Genomic DNA, 18,574 nt, shown 5'->3' with positions numbered 1-18,574 from the left:
TGACATAGATTAAAATGACGAAGTTCACGCTTAGTAGACTCAAAATTGTTGATGTTCTGTAAAAGTTTTTAATTTCAATAGTACATTATGCACCGCTCCACCTTTCCATGATAACTAATTGGCAACGGAATGTGAGCGCAGTTTATCGCCCTTAAACTAAGTTACATGTAAAAAGGTAGAATGAATTTATCCTTTTGCAACTTTCGCCCTTATACTACTATTACCACAGTCTAGTATATACTGTACAATCACGAAGCTCAATACGTAGGGAATATGCATCCACAGATAGTTGCTAACCACTAGGATCGCTATTATCGCCTCATCACATACAACTTGAAACAGTACCGACACAGTCTATTGTTCCTAGTACCCTCATTAACTCAAGCTTCGTGACTATATATACTAAACTGTGCTGTTACTATGAATTGTTTAAAGTTTATATTAAATATGCAATTGCTGAAATTGCATTTTTCTCATACCTCTTCCTGCAGTCAATAGAATTTTTATGTATCTTGGAAAACCTGGTAACACATTTATTTTTCATTTCATATTGGTTGCTTGGTCCTTTAGAATTTACTAAGGAAACGCTATTTAAAAAACAGAATAAGTTGAATCATGATTGGCTGATTTACTGGCCGAAGGATTCGACAAATAGGCGCACAGTTAAAGACAAAATGTTAGCATATTTGGTGTAATTATTAAGTAGCGACGAAGATGATAATAAATGCTTATTTGATCGTTTATTTCCTGCTCTCACTACTTCGTGCATTTTTGTTTATTTCCTGCCTTGAGCTTTCTTCGCTTTGCTTTATTACGAAGTTGACGTTTAGGAAAGAATTACAATATTACTGTTTTCGTATCCGTGCCTCAGTTCAACTGAATTTTCGTGTAACTTGAGACCCGGCAACGTAATTACCCGTCCTTTTTTATGACGGTTACTTCATCTTCTAGAACTGATGATGGAGGTTCATTTTCAGAAAAGAGAGTAAGTTGAATTATGTCTCTAGAAATCCGGGATGGAAGGTTGCAAGGTAGACTTAACTACAGTATAGCTTTTGTTGAGAGCCCCGGGCAAAGGAATCAGGTTTTGATTGTGACTTTGAGTTACATCACGCGCAACTCGTAAATCCATCGAGTTTGCCGTATTTTTCCCTGCCCCCTTCCCAGCCCATCACCGTGTGACAGGAGCGATCAAGAATATTTCCAAGCTTTGAAACCTTCCACCGTGATAGGTCAAGGCAAGCGACCTGGTGACATTGAGAGTATACCTACACTCTTTTGGATGACTTATGTATTTTTCGCAGATCACGAGAGAACGCTTTTCTTTTTATCGTGTTGCGCGAGATTTGATGTAAAGATAGCAAGCATGATCACTCTTTCAATCATCCATCAGACTTGACGGTCACCTTGGGATGATCTAGGGGGCCTTGCCTCGATCGTATTTCTTTATTCATGGTCTGGTGTGTTAATCTAAAGTCCTAATTAGTTGGATCTCTGAACATTGCTTACACCGATGCTCACCTGTTTTTTTTTCTCACGGGTACGCTATAGAAAATTGGAATCCATTTTTCTTTGATGGGTTTGTTATCAGATCAATCTTTTACCCAAGATTTACTGCGGATTCAAAATACTTATGATGAAATGCGTCTTCAGGAAAGATGGTAGGGAGGAGAGAAAATAGGGTAAGAAAATTCCGTTTTACTAGCCTTTTCCTCCATTCTTTTGGTCTCTCACTCTCTCTTGCAATAGTTGTGACTTACAAACCGCAGTTTTCAACGCACGCCTACGTTTCATGCATTTCTAAATCTTTCGCCATTTGTAAAATTCACATACAGTTTTTTTATCTTCTCTTTTTTTGCTTATTCGGTGATGTTTCGTATCGAAATGTAAATGAGTTGCTATTCTCTAAGGATTGAGTGGTGTAAAAAGGTTTTTCTGTACTGCTGCTCCTACCAAACAGTTGGTTGACAGTCCAATCTTGGGCATGCTAGCCAGAAAGAGTGTGAATTCTTCATTTCTTATCACAATTCACGGAGCATTCCCTTTACCATTTCAACTACCACTTTTCAAACGTAACAATCTGCATGAAGACTAGAAATGAATACAGGATGGTGGAAAACAGCATTCGGGACAAGTACATATTCTAGAATATTCTCGTATTTTTCTGTCACAGGAATTATTTTCGATGTATTAAAATCCTATTCCAATATACAAGCGAAGTTTTGTATAATCTAGTTTTTTTCATTTTTATCTTAATTTCAGAAAAGTATTAATTGAAATTTAAATTAAAATTCTTTAACAGGGCTATATCAACAACAAGAGATCTGTTAAGAGTTGTTTATATGGTGGTACAGTGGTAGTGGAGCAATGGTCAAATAATATTGGTAGTGAAAACCAAATTATTAAACCTATCCTCACGAACACTTTGTCCACAAACGAATTTCGCAGAATATTCTTAAATTCGTGGGATATCTGTAAATACAACGTTTAATGTCCACGTTTCTTGTTTGTTTCTTTGTTCGTTCTGAATACTTTTTTGAAGTCTGTTCTACTATCTAAAATTAATTTCGTCTGTTTGATTAATATATTCCATAATTGTCTGGATTGTGAATTTTTATATTACGGAAAAGACTGTATTAGTGTAAAAACAGTTACGCATCATCTCACACATGTAGTATATCACTGTTTCTCCAGATCCCCATCTTTATTATCTTTTCCAGTATCTTATTTTTATACCTATAGTTTTTAGTTCAATTATTTTTAGTTCTGTTTGTATTTTTTCAAGTCTATAATAACGCTTAAGTTATGTTACTAATGTTCGCAACGGCTACATATCTAGAATGATGATGTTTCAGTTGTTCCACTTGCGTTTGTAATGATTACATATTCAAAATTGTATTTCATTTGTTTCACTTGCTTATAGCCCTTGGTATAGTTACGGATTTTGAACGATGATATTTCAAGTGCCTCATTTAGGTTTTTAAATTACGTTTCAGTTGTTTTATTTATGTTCATAGTAATTAAGAATAAACAATTAACTTTCAGTTGTTTCATTAATTATGTTTACAATGATTACCAATTCATAATCATCTTTCATTTATTTTATTTTTGTGCACAGTAGTGAAAATTTCATAATTATCTTTTATTTGTTTCATTTATGTTTACAGTAGTTACTAATACATATACGAATTATCTGTTTTAATTGTTTCGTCTTTGTTTACAATAATCAACAATCCTTCATTTTTTTGGTTTAGAGTACTTATCAAATATACTATCTTTTAATCGTTTCATTTATTTTTACTATAGTTACCAATTCATATTTACCTTTCAATTATTTCATTTTTGTTTACAATAGCGAAAAGTACATGATTGTCTTACAATAAAATTGTTTTATTTATGCTTAAAATAGTTACTAATTGATAGTTATATTTCAATACTTTTTTATGCTTACAGTGACCGGTTCATGATTATGTTTCCGTTGTTTCATTTATATTTACAGTAGTTGAGAAGTAATAAATATGTTTGAATAGTTTCATTTATATTACAGTAGTTACGAATTAATAAATATCTTTCAATAGTTTCATTTATATTTACAGTAGTTACGAATTAATAAATATCTTTCAATAGTTTCATTTATATTCATAATTATTTTTCAACGTTTATGTTTACAATAGGAAGTTACAAATTCCTAACTATATTTTAATTGTTTCATGCATATTAACAACAGTTACAAATTCATAATAATTATACTTCAATTATTTCATTTATGTCAAAAATGATTACCACTTCCTAATCATCTTTCAGCTGTTTCATCTGTAACAACAGTAGTTACGAATTTGTTATTATATTTGAATTATTTCATTTATGTCAACAATAGTTACGAATTAATTATTATCTTTCAATTATTTAATTTATGTTTACAATAGTTACAAATCATTTGTTTCGTTTCTGTCAACAATAGTTAGAAATGCATAATATATATATTTTTTTAATTATAAAACAATGAAGTTTCATTTGTTTCGCTTCCATTTGAAATTATGACTTCAGAGTAATAAAGTATAATCATTTCACTTATATTTTTACATGAAAGTTAATGGAAATATTCAACTGAACAAAATTAATAACATGTTTACTAGACACAGAAAACGAAACGAATTTCCATTGTCGAAAATTGAAATTAGAAGGAGAGGAAACATGCTGCAGTGACGTCACTCAGGTTGTCGCATCCTGTGACTGCCTTCGTCACCAATAACAACGAGTGACGGAAACGGTCCGTTACGTCATCAATTAGACAATACCTGAGGGAGCAGGCTGCTTGTAAGTGGCTCCATCTTCCATCGGACTCGTTTCCCTTTGCTATCGCTCTTCGGTTGTTTCCCATCTCCGGCGCGTCACCTTTGATTCCGCCGTAGATTGCTTGTCCTTCCCCGCCTCAGCCTCTCAACACCAGACGGCGCTAGTAGCTCGCTTCCTTCATCGGCACCTCCTCGGAACGACGACACTCAAGGTGCGTCTCATCGCGTTGCCGATGCTACAGTCTACACTCACATGCTGGTGCCATACATCATGTCGTTTGTAAACTTCTCTTCCTCTTCTCCTCCCCTCTTTCTCATCGTTCTTATCCCTCTTTTGTTTTCCTATCTCTTTCTCCATTTAACTTCTCATCCTCTTTCTCTTCCTGTTTTTCAGTCTCAATTTTCTCCTCCTGCTACATCTTTTTTCCCTCGTTATATCATCCTATTCTTCCTTCCTTTCTTCCCTATTGTTTTCCTTCTCTTAGTTTTTACTTTATTCGTTTCCTTCTTTGCATCTATCATCCTCTTCCTCATGCTTCTCTTCTTGCACCTTATTCTCTTGCTTCTCAGCCTCGTCAGTTCCTCCTCTTCTCACTCTTATCTTTATATATTTCACAATTCTTGCCCTTTTCTTCCTACTTCTCCTTTGACATGAAACATCTGTATTCGACCTACAAACTTAGAAAATATGTAACACTTTTGTGTAAGATGAAGTTCCTAAAGTTGATTGTAGGAGCAGCACTATCGTTTTCAATAGATGGCAGTTTCCAAATGAAATGTGTATGAAAGGTAGTAATGACTTCATACACTGATAAGATAGAATCTGACCGTGCAAGTGTAAGCTAGACGAGTTCATTTATACAAGTGAGATTGCGTAATCAAAATAAAAAAATATTAAAGAAGAATCCTCTATTTATGTATGTATGTGATGGTTGTGTTTGTGACACATTCAGGTATACATACATTCGTTCTTTCTTTTTTTTCTTCTTTTTTTTTTTAGCACGTTTTGGTGTTTACATATTCATCATTTTTACTTTAATTGCTATTTTGTTTTACTCGCTTGCGATATGCACACGTGTGCTCTGCGATTTTTTCGCTTCCATAAAAAATGAATGAAACTGACCCTTGTAAAAGTTATTAACTTCAACACATCTCTGTACCACAGTAAAAAATCAGCTCCAAACTCATTGCACTTGCCTGCACGAAACAAGTAAATCAAAAGAAAGTGAGGGTGGGATGGGAGTTTTGTAAACATAGATCCCTAATATCAACTTATTGTTTCAAATTGAAGGGTTCCCGAGCCATAGTGGGCCAAGCGCCATTTATTAAAAACGGAGAAAGCAAGGGTTAAAGTTAAGTGAATACCATAGTTTAATGAAGATTCATGTATAATTTAGTTTTAATGTGTATACTTTGTATTACTTGCTATATGTTTCCATTGAATTATGGTAGGCCTAATAACTTCATTTTAGCCCTTGTTTTCTACGGTTTTAGTAAATGGCGCTTGGCCCACTATGGTTCTGAACCCTTCAATTGTAAGATTTATTCTCTTTCACGCGTGTATCCTTAATGAAATGAAATAAATATTGAAAGAGTAATAACTGAGAATTATAAAATAATATTAGTAAAATATAATACTAGATAGCAAATTAACATGCGGTCGGGTGGTAACAGAGCGCGAAAATCAATTTTACAGCAGGACACTCACTTTCATACTAACTATTCCATCTCACAAAGTAAGATTGTCTCTAAGGAATAAGAAAATAAGTTTCTGAGTGGATGCCACCATTTCAGAGTATAATCAAACTTCAGAAATACTTCTCCACATAAGAGGTAGTATTCCTGCACGTATTACATGCACTTGTCCAGATAATGTGCACCCCTGCATGTCACAATAACAATTATTGTATTCCTGAATATGTCACAAAAACCTATCTGCACCACAGGTGCATAGGATGGAACGGATAAACAATTTTGCAAGATGTAGGCTAGTAGCTATGAATAATAATGCAGTTACACTGTAAGTATTGGCTCATGCCTAATCGTAGTCTTTCCGGCGCTCTTCAGCCAGAGCCGTGAATAAGTATGGTGACTCCCGAATATTAACACAAAAACGACGTCCCCGGTTTCATCCGATCACGCTTAAAGGAATGGGACGCAGCTACATTAGTCTTGGTACGAATGGAACTCGTACTACGAGGCTGGGCTGGAGCGTGGGTTCAAATCCCGCTTGTGCAGATTATAGATTAATTCCGGGATTTTCCCGTAATTAATTCTCGGATCCCTCTCGACGAATTCATCTACAATAGATAACGGGCCAGCTGATACATCGTCGTTAAATAACCCATTAAAGCTTATTCAACGAAAAGAACCAATTCTTCAAGGACAAGAACCAAGGGAGAGTCTTTGGATTGATCAGTTTTAAAATTCTGCTGAACACACTTTACCATGACGATAATTATAAGCTGTAAGAATCCTTACGATGCCTGTAAATGCGATGAAGACGTTGTTGTTTATCTTGAAGTAGGTTATGTGTGCTGTGTGCCTGGATGGAGTCTTAGCTTATGATTTCTCATTCATTCGTGGCGGAGGTTGCATCTCACTCTTAGCGCGTTGTTATGTGCGATGAAGATGAAATAATGCTTGATGATGGTGGTAGTTAATGAAACGTTAGAACGCATTTTGTTCGCAATCTTTGTCTTTTCTCTCTTTCTCTCTGCCTTCCTTTTCAGTCTGTCCCTTCTTTCCCTCCTGCTTCCTCCGTTTCTATGATCTTCAAACCTACACTTGACGTCATAAAATTTATAACCATTGCTAACATTTACTGGGGGGAACTCAATGACATCGTTTGACTCCGAAACTTGAAGAAAATTACGTGCTTGAAATTGTCACGTGGAAGTTTTAGAGTCGTTGATTACAAGTTCTCTAGCGTTAAAGACGCTTTCTATGCTAAAATCTATAGGTCTGTTCTTTTGTCTTTCGTTTTAAGTTGGGGAATTTATTTTTAGAAGACTTTCATAATGTGTTGCCGGTAAGTTATACTTCTGGCCATAAAATCGATTTTTGGAAGCTTAGGCGTCTAGCTGTATTTTCTGTTTGCGTTTCCATGTTTCTTCATTCTTCTTTTGGTTCTTCAACTTGCAGTATTTTTCGTCTATGTCTTTTTTTAGCCTTCTTCTTATTCGTAACTATTTATTTCTCTTTGTATTCTTTTTCTTTCCTTCCTTATAGTTTGTCTTTTTTCTATTTGTCTTTATATTGTACTTCGTATTTTTTCTCTTTGTGTTATTCTCGCTTTTAACTTTTTCTTCCTTTTTGTCTCCTCGTTCTTTGTAATATTACCAAGTTTTGTCTTCTCGTACTTTATCTTTTTCTCGCTCTTTATCTTTTACTTCTTTCTATTCTACATTTTTGTTTTCTTCTCATTTTATCTTCATCCTCTTTTCGTTGTTTGTGGTCCTTGCTCTTTGTTCTCTTTATTCTCCTTTTCTGTTACTTTGACTTTGTTTTCTTTTGTTCTTCGCCCTCTTCTTTAACCTATATCTTCTTTTCTATATTCTAGATTTTCTTCTTAGTCTTACTTTAAATCTGAATATGCTGCTTAGTGTTGTTTTGCACTGTTCTTGACTTTCCTGGCTAAAATTAAACTTCTATAGAATGTTCAGAGTTCAGAAAATACCATTGAGTATATAGACATCTTCTTAACGGACATTTCTCACTTTGTACTTTAACTAAAATAAGTTATTTGCGTATTTTCTAACGTATATGAAATAATAGAGGCAAATCTAAATACTGTAATTAAACATTATTTCAAATATAAACGCTTCATATTGCTTATAAATAGACATATATATTCGTTTATTTGTATATGAAATAACCGAATAAATGGAATAGATTTATTTATTTCTATTATTTTGTATGCGTTAGAAAATACGTAAATACGAATAACTTATTTCAGTTCTTTAACAAAGAAGGAGGATGTCCGCTAAGAAGCAGCCTATATACCCAATAGTATTTCCTAAACACCATTAGGCTACATATAAATGAACCCAAACTGCCAAGACCTTGCAATTTTATTTGCCTGTTTTAAAATTATCTCCATAAATTTTCTCATTGACAAATTGCAAATAAAATTTTCTGTTTTTTTATGCGAATATTTTATCAAGTTGGGCAATTTATTTTTTGCACGATCGTGCTTTTGTTGTATTTACAGCTGTTGCTGTTAGGCCTTGAAAGTTGGAATTCCCACATACTCGTACCTGTTATATGAACAGATATTTGTAAAGTGTGCAACTTTGTACCTGTGGTATGAAGTGTTTGTTACATATTTAACAATACAATTAATTATTGTGTGGACAAGGAACTGTGACGCATGCAGGAGTGTAGATATTCTATGGACAAATGTATGTGACGCGTGCAGGAATGAAACACTATTGTGTGGACAAGTATTTTGTAAAGTTTGCAGCTTTGTAGGCCTACTTACGGTACGAAGAATTTTTTGTGACTTGTGTAAGAATACAATTAATTATTGTGTGTAAAAGTGTTTTTGACATATGCAGGAGTGCACATGTTGTATAGACAAATGTATGTGACGTGTGCAGGAATGTAACTGTTTTGTAGATAAGTATATTTGTGCAATTTGTGCAGCTTTGTACCTGTGGTGCAAAGAAGTGTTTGTGACATCTTCAGGAATGTAAATATTGTGTGAACAAGTGTTTGTGACGTATGAAAGAGTGCATATGGAGGGTTCAGCGCCATACTGGGCCAAGCGCCACTTATTAAAAACGGAGAAAGCAAGGGTTAAAGTTAAGTGAATACCATGCTTTAATGAAGATTGACATATCATTTAGTTTTAATGTGCATGCTTCATATTACTTTCTGTATGTTTCATTGAATTATGGTAATCACTTAAGTTTAACCCTTGTTTTCTGCGTTTTTAATATATGGCGCTTGGCCCACTATGTGTCTGAACCCTTCATATGTTGTATGGAGAAGTATATGTGATATATGCAGGGATATACCTATTAAATGGACAAGTATTAGTGAGGTTTGAGCTATGTACGTATCTGTGGAGCGGAGAAGTGTTTGTGACATATTTAGGAATACAATTACTGTGTGACAGGTGTTCGTGACGTGTATAGAAAAACGTACTTGTTGTGGGAACAAGTGTATACGTATGCAGGATTGTACCTGTTGTGTGGAAAAGTGTAAACGTGTGCAGGATTGTACCTGTTGTTTGGACACCTGTGCGGGAGTATATATCTTATTTGGGCAAGTGCATGTGCCATATGCAGGAGAGTACATGTTTTGTGGCCAAGTGTTTGTGATTGTGTAAGAATGTACTTGTGCTGTGGACAGGTATTCATGTGGAATCGACGTGTCCAGGATTGTACCTCCACCGTTTTCACGGAAGCTCACGGCGCAGCCGAAATGCCTTGTCCGTATGGAAGGATAGAGAACGTGAGAAGATAGTTTTGAAGAAAACGAAGAAGAAGAGGAAGATGTGAAGGAGGTGGAGGTGGAGAAACAGACCCGATAGACCTTCTAATTAAAATTAACCCCCCCAAGCTGTACTAATTACAAGGTTTGCTGCGCGCCCCAGAGTTTTGTCGTCGTTTTGCTGATGTTATTGTGTGAAAGCGCAGGAAATGAAAAGGAACCAGTGACGCGCTGCTGAAAACCTTCCCATCTCCTTCATATTTTCCTTCGGATGGGAGACAGTCGGCCAGGCCTCAGGAGGGTTACCGGTGCTGCAGACATGGCTTCCATCTTGGCTATAAGTTGCAGGGTTAAACCTTGTCGATGTTTGTATGTAAATGTGTCGGAAATTATAATTTTAAAGAAATATGTGCATATGCCTAACAAATAATATCGTGCTAATATAATTTCTTCGATTCTTAAATGCTAACAATTGATTGACGTTTGAATGTGTTTCCACCCTCATACCACTTACTGTATAAAGAAAATCACCACTACCATCATCATCATCATCATCGTAAGATATTTTAATTAGGGCAGTTCTGCAAGCCTATTAATTTATATTACATACTCATCAAACATTAATTGTGAATTGAAAATGCATTCTTTTAAGTAATAGGCATACCCTGTATTGTAGTTTAAAGGGTGAATTTCACACATGTAAGGGCTGAGCTCTTAAAATGCATTTTTTTTAATTGTTATCTTTTGGTTACTTGATTATACATTTGTAAGTCATATTGCATTTGACAGGGAGGAAAGAACTGGCTACTCTACCCATTATCTTCTGGATTAGTTGCATCATGAGTGATGTCTTATGAGGTTCAGACCTGTCTTCGAACAGTTGACTAAACGACAACTGCATTTGAGGAACAACTGATTGTCCGTTGTTTTTATAAATGTCATGAAGTCTTTGGATCGCACTTGTTTACTTTCGTATAATTTAATGTTTTTGTTCAGTTCAATTGTAATGTGTTAATTGCTACTTTTTCACTTATTAATTTTTAAGTTCTTTTTTGTTCATTCTCAAACGTTTCAACAAATTTCTTATATATCAGTTTGGCGACAATTATATTTCGGTATTCGCGAGAATATGTTTATAAATGTGAAAATCAATATAAGAATATAGCCTAGATACAAATATAATATGACGAATATTAAACAATTAATGAAAAGAAGAGAAAAAATGAGTTACGAAGGTTACACGTACTTTCTCACTGGACATTTCACGTATTTCGCTGGTCAGATGCTATCCAGTTTTAGCACCTTCTTATGTTTCATTGTAGTCTTGGGATTATATTGTAGGTAACTTCATGCTGATATTACAAATCGCCAAACTCTACGTATTTTCAGGATAAATTTGTCAGCATCATGATTACAACGGTATTCTTATGTAAATGTTTTCCACACTGGTAACCCAATCCCGGCGAGTCCGTGTGGAATTTGTAGTGGACGAAGACGCTGTTAGGAGGTAGGTTTCCGCGGGTTACTCCAGATTCCCCTACCGATATTCCACCATTGCTTTATTGATCATCATAATCATCACACTGGTGCGCTCCAGATCACTTCTCATGTTGCACCAAGGGCAACACTACGGCAAAGAGTCTACAAGTAGAGCGTGTTCCTCCTAGAGGAGGGCGTGAACACCATTGAAAAAATTAATTATGCCTTTACTACTACAACTACTACTCCTACTACTACTACTACTACTACTACTACAACTACTACTCCTACTACTATTACTGCTACTACTACTGCTGCTGCTGCTACTACTACTGCTACTACTACTACTACTACTACTACTATTGCTACTAATATTACTGCTACTACTACTATTACTACTACTGCTACTACTACTATTACTACTACTACTGCTACTGCTACTACTACTACTACTACTACTGCTACTAATACTACTGCTACTAATACTACTGCTGCTACAGCTGCTACTACTACTACTATTACTACTACTACTTTCAAACAATCGAAGATTTTGCTGCTTAACTTAGGCATAATTGTTGATTTGTAAAAACAACACTTAGAGATAATGTAACTCCGGATCATGCAGTGGCCATCGCTCTTGTGACACAGAAGACAAGGGACACAGTCTTCTGAAAAAGAGATAACACTGCATTTACGTTCTGGAAATGAAACTCGATTCTTGTGGACTCATCATTACGCTGTATTTTCATTAGCGCTGTATTTTCAAGATTGTCTCCTAATAATCTCTTTCTATTATCTAACATTATTTGAAATATATAAAAATTCTGTGTATTTTAGCTTAATTCTGCTACACAGTTTGTATTTCATTGTTTAATTAATAGTTCATAGTATTTTGCTGTTTAATTCATAAATAACTCTTGTATACATGTAACTCTTATTTAAATCAAATTGTTGAATTCTTTGTAGCTTGTAAGTTCATACATTTATATGTATACTTTTTGCTGGTTGAGTGGAAGAGAAGGCCTTACGGCCTTAATTCTGCCATCTGAAATAAATCATTATTATTATTATTATTATTATTATTATTATTATTATTATTGCGAGTAGTACATCATTTGATTTGTAACACAGTGCTATATGCTAACTGAAGTGACTGCGTCTTGCGTTGCAGGGGAAGGTGGGGAAGGCGGTGAGGAGGGTGGCCCACCAGACAGTCCTGGCAGCAAGCTGGCAGGGGATGACGCTTCGTCCGAGCCCGTATCGCCGGCGGCAGACTCACCTGGCGGCGCCCAGGATGATGTGGCTGATGGTGCGGGATCCGTGACGCCGGAACCCACTGCTCCCACGTCTCCGGCAACTCCTTCACCAATGGTGGTCGATGGACACGACACGGAGCCCGAAGTGGCGATAACCATGCTGCATGACCCGCTAGCTTTGAGGTGAGTGATGCTCTGATGTCGATTGTCGCAGGACAACTTCTTTCTTGGACGACATTACACTGGGCTGGAGGCAATTCAAGAACTGAGAATAATTTCGGATAAACGTATGAGCATCCGTTGTTCTTGTTCACAGATTGGTAGAATTTTCCACACTAACGTGTCCATATTTATCTTCTCTTTTATCTTTAACTGGTATCCAAATTGTTCTTTATTTCACTGTTCATACTACACACTAGTGACTAGCAACTAGGTGACTTGTAAACTAAACACTAGGGAGCTTTGGACATGTACGTTTGAATCATAGCTTTCTTCACAGATTATTTTTCTAAAAATCGTGACATCAAAGTGCAGCAATGTCACAGAAAGCAATGTCCTTATGCAGTTTCATTACGAGTCATATTACAGTAGGCTAATGTTTAAAACATCGTAAAGATGATATTAACAATGTCAATGTTCAAAGTTAACGTGTTATTATATATTATATTTACATTATTTCACTTCCAAAGCGTCTTCAGATATCATAACCTCAATTGTTGCTGATGAGGTATCCATGTTTGTTTAGTGAACAAGTCATCAATCAAGCAAGCATTTTCGTTTACTAGGTACTACGGACTTGATTGCTATGCACTATGTAGCTTTGGAGCATGACTTCTGACGTCACTTCCGGCTTTTTAGACAACTATGTAGTTCACTTCAGCTGAAAATGTAGCTTTGAGACACGGCCTTATAATTTCTTCACGAACAATAAATTAGAAAGAGAATGCATACAATTTATAATTAAATTTAGATACTAGTAATGGATCAAATATTGTATAGCATACAAGACTAAACAGATTTTAAGCGCTCGTGGAAATTATCTGCTTTCCACTCGCGGATAAAATCTAATTCTACTCTCTTGTACTTTCATTCATTCATGCATAGTTTTCTGCTCAAGGGCACGTCTTTTTACTGCAAATCCAGAATTCTCCAATATTTCCTGTTTTCCTCCTTCCTCTTTGTCTCCGCATGTGATCTGTATATCTTAATGTCTGATTTATTCTGCCCCGAACTCTTCTCCCGTTCACCATTCCTATCAGTGCATCCTTCAGTAGGCAGTTTCTTCTCAGCCAGTGACCCAAGCATTCCTTTTTCTCTTCCTGATCAGTTTCAGCATCATTCTTTCTTCACCTACTCTTTCCAACACAGCTTCATCTCTTATTCTGTCTGTCCATTTCACACGTTCCATTCTTCTCAGTATCCATATTTCAGATGTTTCTAGTATTTTTCTTCACTTCGTCATAATGTCATGTTTCTGCTCCATACAATGCCACACTCCATACAAAGCACTTCATTGGTTTCTTCCTTAGTTATTTTTCCAGAGGTCCACTGAAGATGCTTCTTTTTATATTCAAAGCTTCCTTTGCCATTGCTATCATTCTTTTGACTTCCTGGCAGCAGCTCATGTTACTGCTTGTAGTAGACCACAAGTATTTGAAGCTGTCCACTTGCTCTACTGCCACATTTAGAATTCGCAAGTTTACCTTCTTTATTTTTCTCCCGATAATCATGGTATTCGTCTTGTTTGCGTTTATTTTCATCCCATAATGTAGCATATCTCTTAGCAACGTATCAAATTACTATTTATTTTCTCAATACACGAAGTGTAAAAATATATTGCTATGCTGTGAAAGTTACATTACTATATTTTCCCAGAAATACACGTTTTGAACATGTGTGATACAGAAAATTAGTTAACTGACATTCCATCTGTGTCTCTATACAAATGATTTCTCCTAAACTATTATTCGGATTTTGTAAAAATTAATTACAGACATTAATTATGAGTCAATTTATTTGAAACTGTAATCATTAGCTGCTAATAAAACAATAATGAATCTTTATTCGAAGTCAAAAACATAAAATTACGATATTTTAACAATCTTCAGACGATTTCTTTAGTCAGTTTTGAAGTAAAACTTTTTAGGCAAAGTAAAAATGGAAGGCTGTGAAACAAATTTCTATATAATTACGTATTGAGAGGGCATTGCGTGTTGTTACGAGATTGTGTACGTTGCTAAGTTTTCACAGTCCCCGATTTAGCTCTATTGTAGTGCGTTTGCCTCCAGACTAGCCTCCGTGTTCGACTCCCCGCGGAGTCAGATTTTCGTGTAAAATGTATACCTCGGGACTAGGAGGTGACGGTCCACAACTTCTAATCACTAGATGGTGCACCAATATGCCTGGGTTAAATCCCAAATCTCTCCGCAGTGCATTTGAAGAGAAGGCATACATCATTGTTGATAGTGATTCGTACGTCGGATGGGGACGCTAAACCTGGCGGTCCCCTTGATGCTTTTCAACAGAAATAGACTACGTGCCGGCACCCGGGTTTTCCCTTGTCCCTTCCTCACCATCCTCACCCATTCCCTACACTACACTTACACGAACACTTACACATACACTCATCCTGGTACAAGACACAAGTCTCCACAGATACATATCATGCACAACGTGGCTCGCCGAAGTGGTATGCAACTTTAAAATGGGTTCCGCCAACTATCCGAAATATGCGGAACCCGAATCACGTAGGAGAAGTGGGTGGGCAATGAATACACTCACGCTATGTTGTCGCTGAAATAAAGTTGGTGATGTTTGCTGTTTTACACCAATTCACACAAATTAATGCATGAATTAATGGGAGTGGGGCTGCCGCCGGGCATTGCGTCTTCTGTGTAGTGTTGTGACGTTATATAGTCGAAACCTTGCGTGAAAGTACATTAGAAACGTTTTGCTAGAAAATATGCCGGCCATATATAGGCCTATCTGATTTATAAAATAAAACCATCTGCCCTTGAAAAGGGTGACCACAAAGATCCAGAAAACAAATACATATATAAAAGTTTACAATGAAACAATGAAAATATATGCAATACATTTCAAAGGAAAATTAAAATGAATCATATTACTTGAAATAGAGATGAAACTGCAAAATTTGAATTTAGTCCATTAGAATTTCTCTAAGGATTTTCTCAACATTGTAAAATGTGAATTCCTTTGATTTTAAAAGGTTATAGGTGTATTTGGAGATAGTACCACGAACTCCAAAAATAAGTCCGTGTACTGAACAACCATTAGCCATGATGTTATACTGCTTGCAAGATTCATAGATGATTCTCTTTTCATCATCACTAAGTTTTGGCTGTTGTGCATCTCTTTCGAACCTGATAGTCGGGTTCCTGTTCCTGTGATCTTTTTCTATCAATGACAACAATATCTGACCTGAAAGAAAACATGCAAATGAACCGCTACAAATTCAGCCAAAAACGAAATAGAATAGGCTGGACCGAATTCGAGAATGCAGCGAAGGGAAAAATCCTTTTTAAACCTTTCCTCTGCAGTTACTTTACAAAGTTCGTACTGTGCCAACAATCAACGAACACTCATGGAGTGCAATGGCTGATCCAACTTGTGCTAATTTGGAATTAAATCTTGGCTCGTCATATGAAGACTTTAATTAATATCAAAGTTCCCACGAAATTTGGTTTTGTGTACTTCATTTGCACATCTCATAAACCAATTGTTTCATTTTTAAATTCTGAAGTGTGCTGAGTATAAAATTGTTAAACTTAACCCTACCTAATTATTTATGGTCTCTCATTACACGAACATTTTAAAGATTACTACATAGTCTATTTACGGCATAGGCCTAAGAAATTTTACTTCCGCTACACACTCCTGTTTATTTATTATATTGGAGGCGTTGTAGGACTCGTAAGGTAGCGCAGAGAGCTTACTTTCAGTACTTTCTTCAGAGACAAGCTCATTTGTGTTGAAACGCAAGGATGACTGTAACTTGAAATTAAGGCGAATAAATAATAATAATTATAAACTTCTTGTTATCCGTCCCTGAAGTTGGTACCACGTGTTACGAAACACACTGTAAGTAATCAATTAATTATTTAAAATAATCTTACTTCATTGTTTTAAGTGATTAATACAAATCTGCATAATCGTAATTACTATTCTGTTGTTTAATGACTGAATACGTAATTGGAACTAGAAGACTCAATCCACACCATTCCAGTCAGGGTACCGTCTATGGCAAGCATCGGTTATTTGCTGATATTTATAAGTTATGCAGCAATAGTCTTCGTGGTTCAGTCACAAATCAAATCAATAGGAAACTTATAATTGAGATTTCATTATGTTTCGTACATAAATAAGGGAATGACGCAACGACACGCCGACTTCTGCGTCTGTATTAAAGCCGTTTTCCTTCACGCTACAATATTTATCGCCCAGGTTCTGACGTGCCGGCCAGCTATGGAATTGACGCAATCATTGATCACTTTACAGTATTTTCACTTCTCAGCTTTAATCGGCACGCAACAGTCCTGTGTTCGATGTGTAAAAAAGTTGAATTTATTCTCTTCGTCTCTGATATGATCCCTCCTGTGTTCCTTCTTGTGTTATTCGTCTTCATCCTCTTGTTATCAGCTCCGTCTGTTTCATTATCTATTTCTTTTGTTACTGTTAATTCTTAACATTCATTATTATCCCTGTTTCCTGTTCTATACTTCACCGTTTTATGTTTCGCATATTTCTCCTTCTGTTTTATAATATTCCATCCATGTATTCTACTGTTACACCTTCAGTTTACGCCCTTCTTTCTGACTTATTTTGTTTGTAGTTTAGAGCGTCCACAGAAAATATTCATGATTATAAACTGATCTATCGGTAGTGTCCACACCTGTGGAGTAATGATTAGCGCGTCTGCCTGCGAAACCAGGTGGCCCGGGTTCGATTCCCGGTCGGAGAAAGTTGAGGTTTTTTCCGGGGTTTTCCCTCAACCCATTATGAGCAAATGCTGCGTAACTATCGGTATTGGACCCCAGACTCATTTCACCGGCATTATCACCTTCATCTCATTCAGACGCTAAATAACCTAAGATGTTGACAAAGCGTCGTAAAATAACCTACTAAAATAAAATAAATACAATGTAATCAAATATCATATTTTTCCATTTTTGGTGATTTGGGTTTCAGTAGTTTTTTGCGAATTGTGGAAAATCATTTATTATAGACAAAGCGAGTTTTACATTTAATAGCCTTGTTTATTCTTCTGCATTTATTTCTTTACAGTTACTTTATTATTTTTCTGTTCTTTTGTTCATTCTTGGTCATCTGTTTTCCTTTTACTTTTTTTACTTTTCTGTTTGCTATTTCTCTATTTATTTTATTTCATCTGTTCTGTAGAATTTCTTTTATCATTTTTCCGTTTTCTATCTATTATATCTCTATTTATTATTTAATCTTCTCTCTATAATCTGTTTCTCTACAGACTTTATTCTCAACCATGCCGAAATGTAGTAATTACACACCTGATAGTAGCCCTTTAATGCACCTCATTAAAGTACACCTATTCATTATACTTCAGTTGTTCAGCCAATGAGAAATCACCATTGTACCATTATAAAACCGCAAGTATCGATTATTCTCGGATATGCAATCGAAAGACAATTAGCGAAACGTCACGGAGGCTGGAAATCCAATACTGTCGCAGAAGGTTATGTTCTGTTACTATAATAATTAGCTTTAATTGTAAATAATATTCAAATAAATTCAATTTGTCATCTCGTTTTTCAATTCTAAATCAATTTCCATGTTATATCAGTATTGATCTTCATGTTATTCTCTAGATTATATCAAGGTCAATGACATTCGTGCCTCGGAAAAATCAATACTTTCGCGTCTGCGCACATCTCACAATTTAGAAGGTTACTTCCGCTCTTCACTTACATAATCATAACATGAATACTTACGAATAATTTCAAGTTAGAAATATAGTCGAGCATAAAAAGTGGTATGAAACTTGCCTATAATGGTAATTAAGACGCTCGTATGAAAATTATGAAACTCGCTTGCGCTCTTTTCATAAAGAAC

At 35.7% G+C, this 18,574-nt stretch overlaps 1 protein-coding gene across 1 annotated transcript in view; it reads left to right on the top strand.

The window, feature by feature from the left end:
* Positions 1 to 18,574, top strand: part of tio (zinc finger domain-containing protein tiptop) — an 88,568-nt gene that overhangs the window by 54,478 nt on the left and 15,516 nt on the right. Inside the window, exon 2 of the mRNA XM_069841760.1 lies at positions 12,385 to 12,652. Within this exon, the coding sequence (XP_069697861.1) occupies positions 12,582 to 12,652 (71 nt within the window). The 5' untranslated portion in view covers positions 12,385 to 12,581. The remainder of the gene's footprint in view (positions 1 to 12,384; positions 12,653 to 18,574) is intronic.

Source organism: Periplaneta americana, chromosome 12 (assembly GCF_040183065.1).
Source record: "Periplaneta americana isolate PAMFEO1 chromosome 12, P.americana_PAMFEO1_priV1, whole genome shotgun sequence".
Taxonomy (NCBI): Eukaryota; Metazoa; Arthropoda; class Insecta; order Blattodea; family Blattidae; genus Periplaneta; species Periplaneta americana.
Note: the sequence above shows the minus strand (reverse complement) of the source record. Positions and strands in the feature narration are given on the sequence as shown.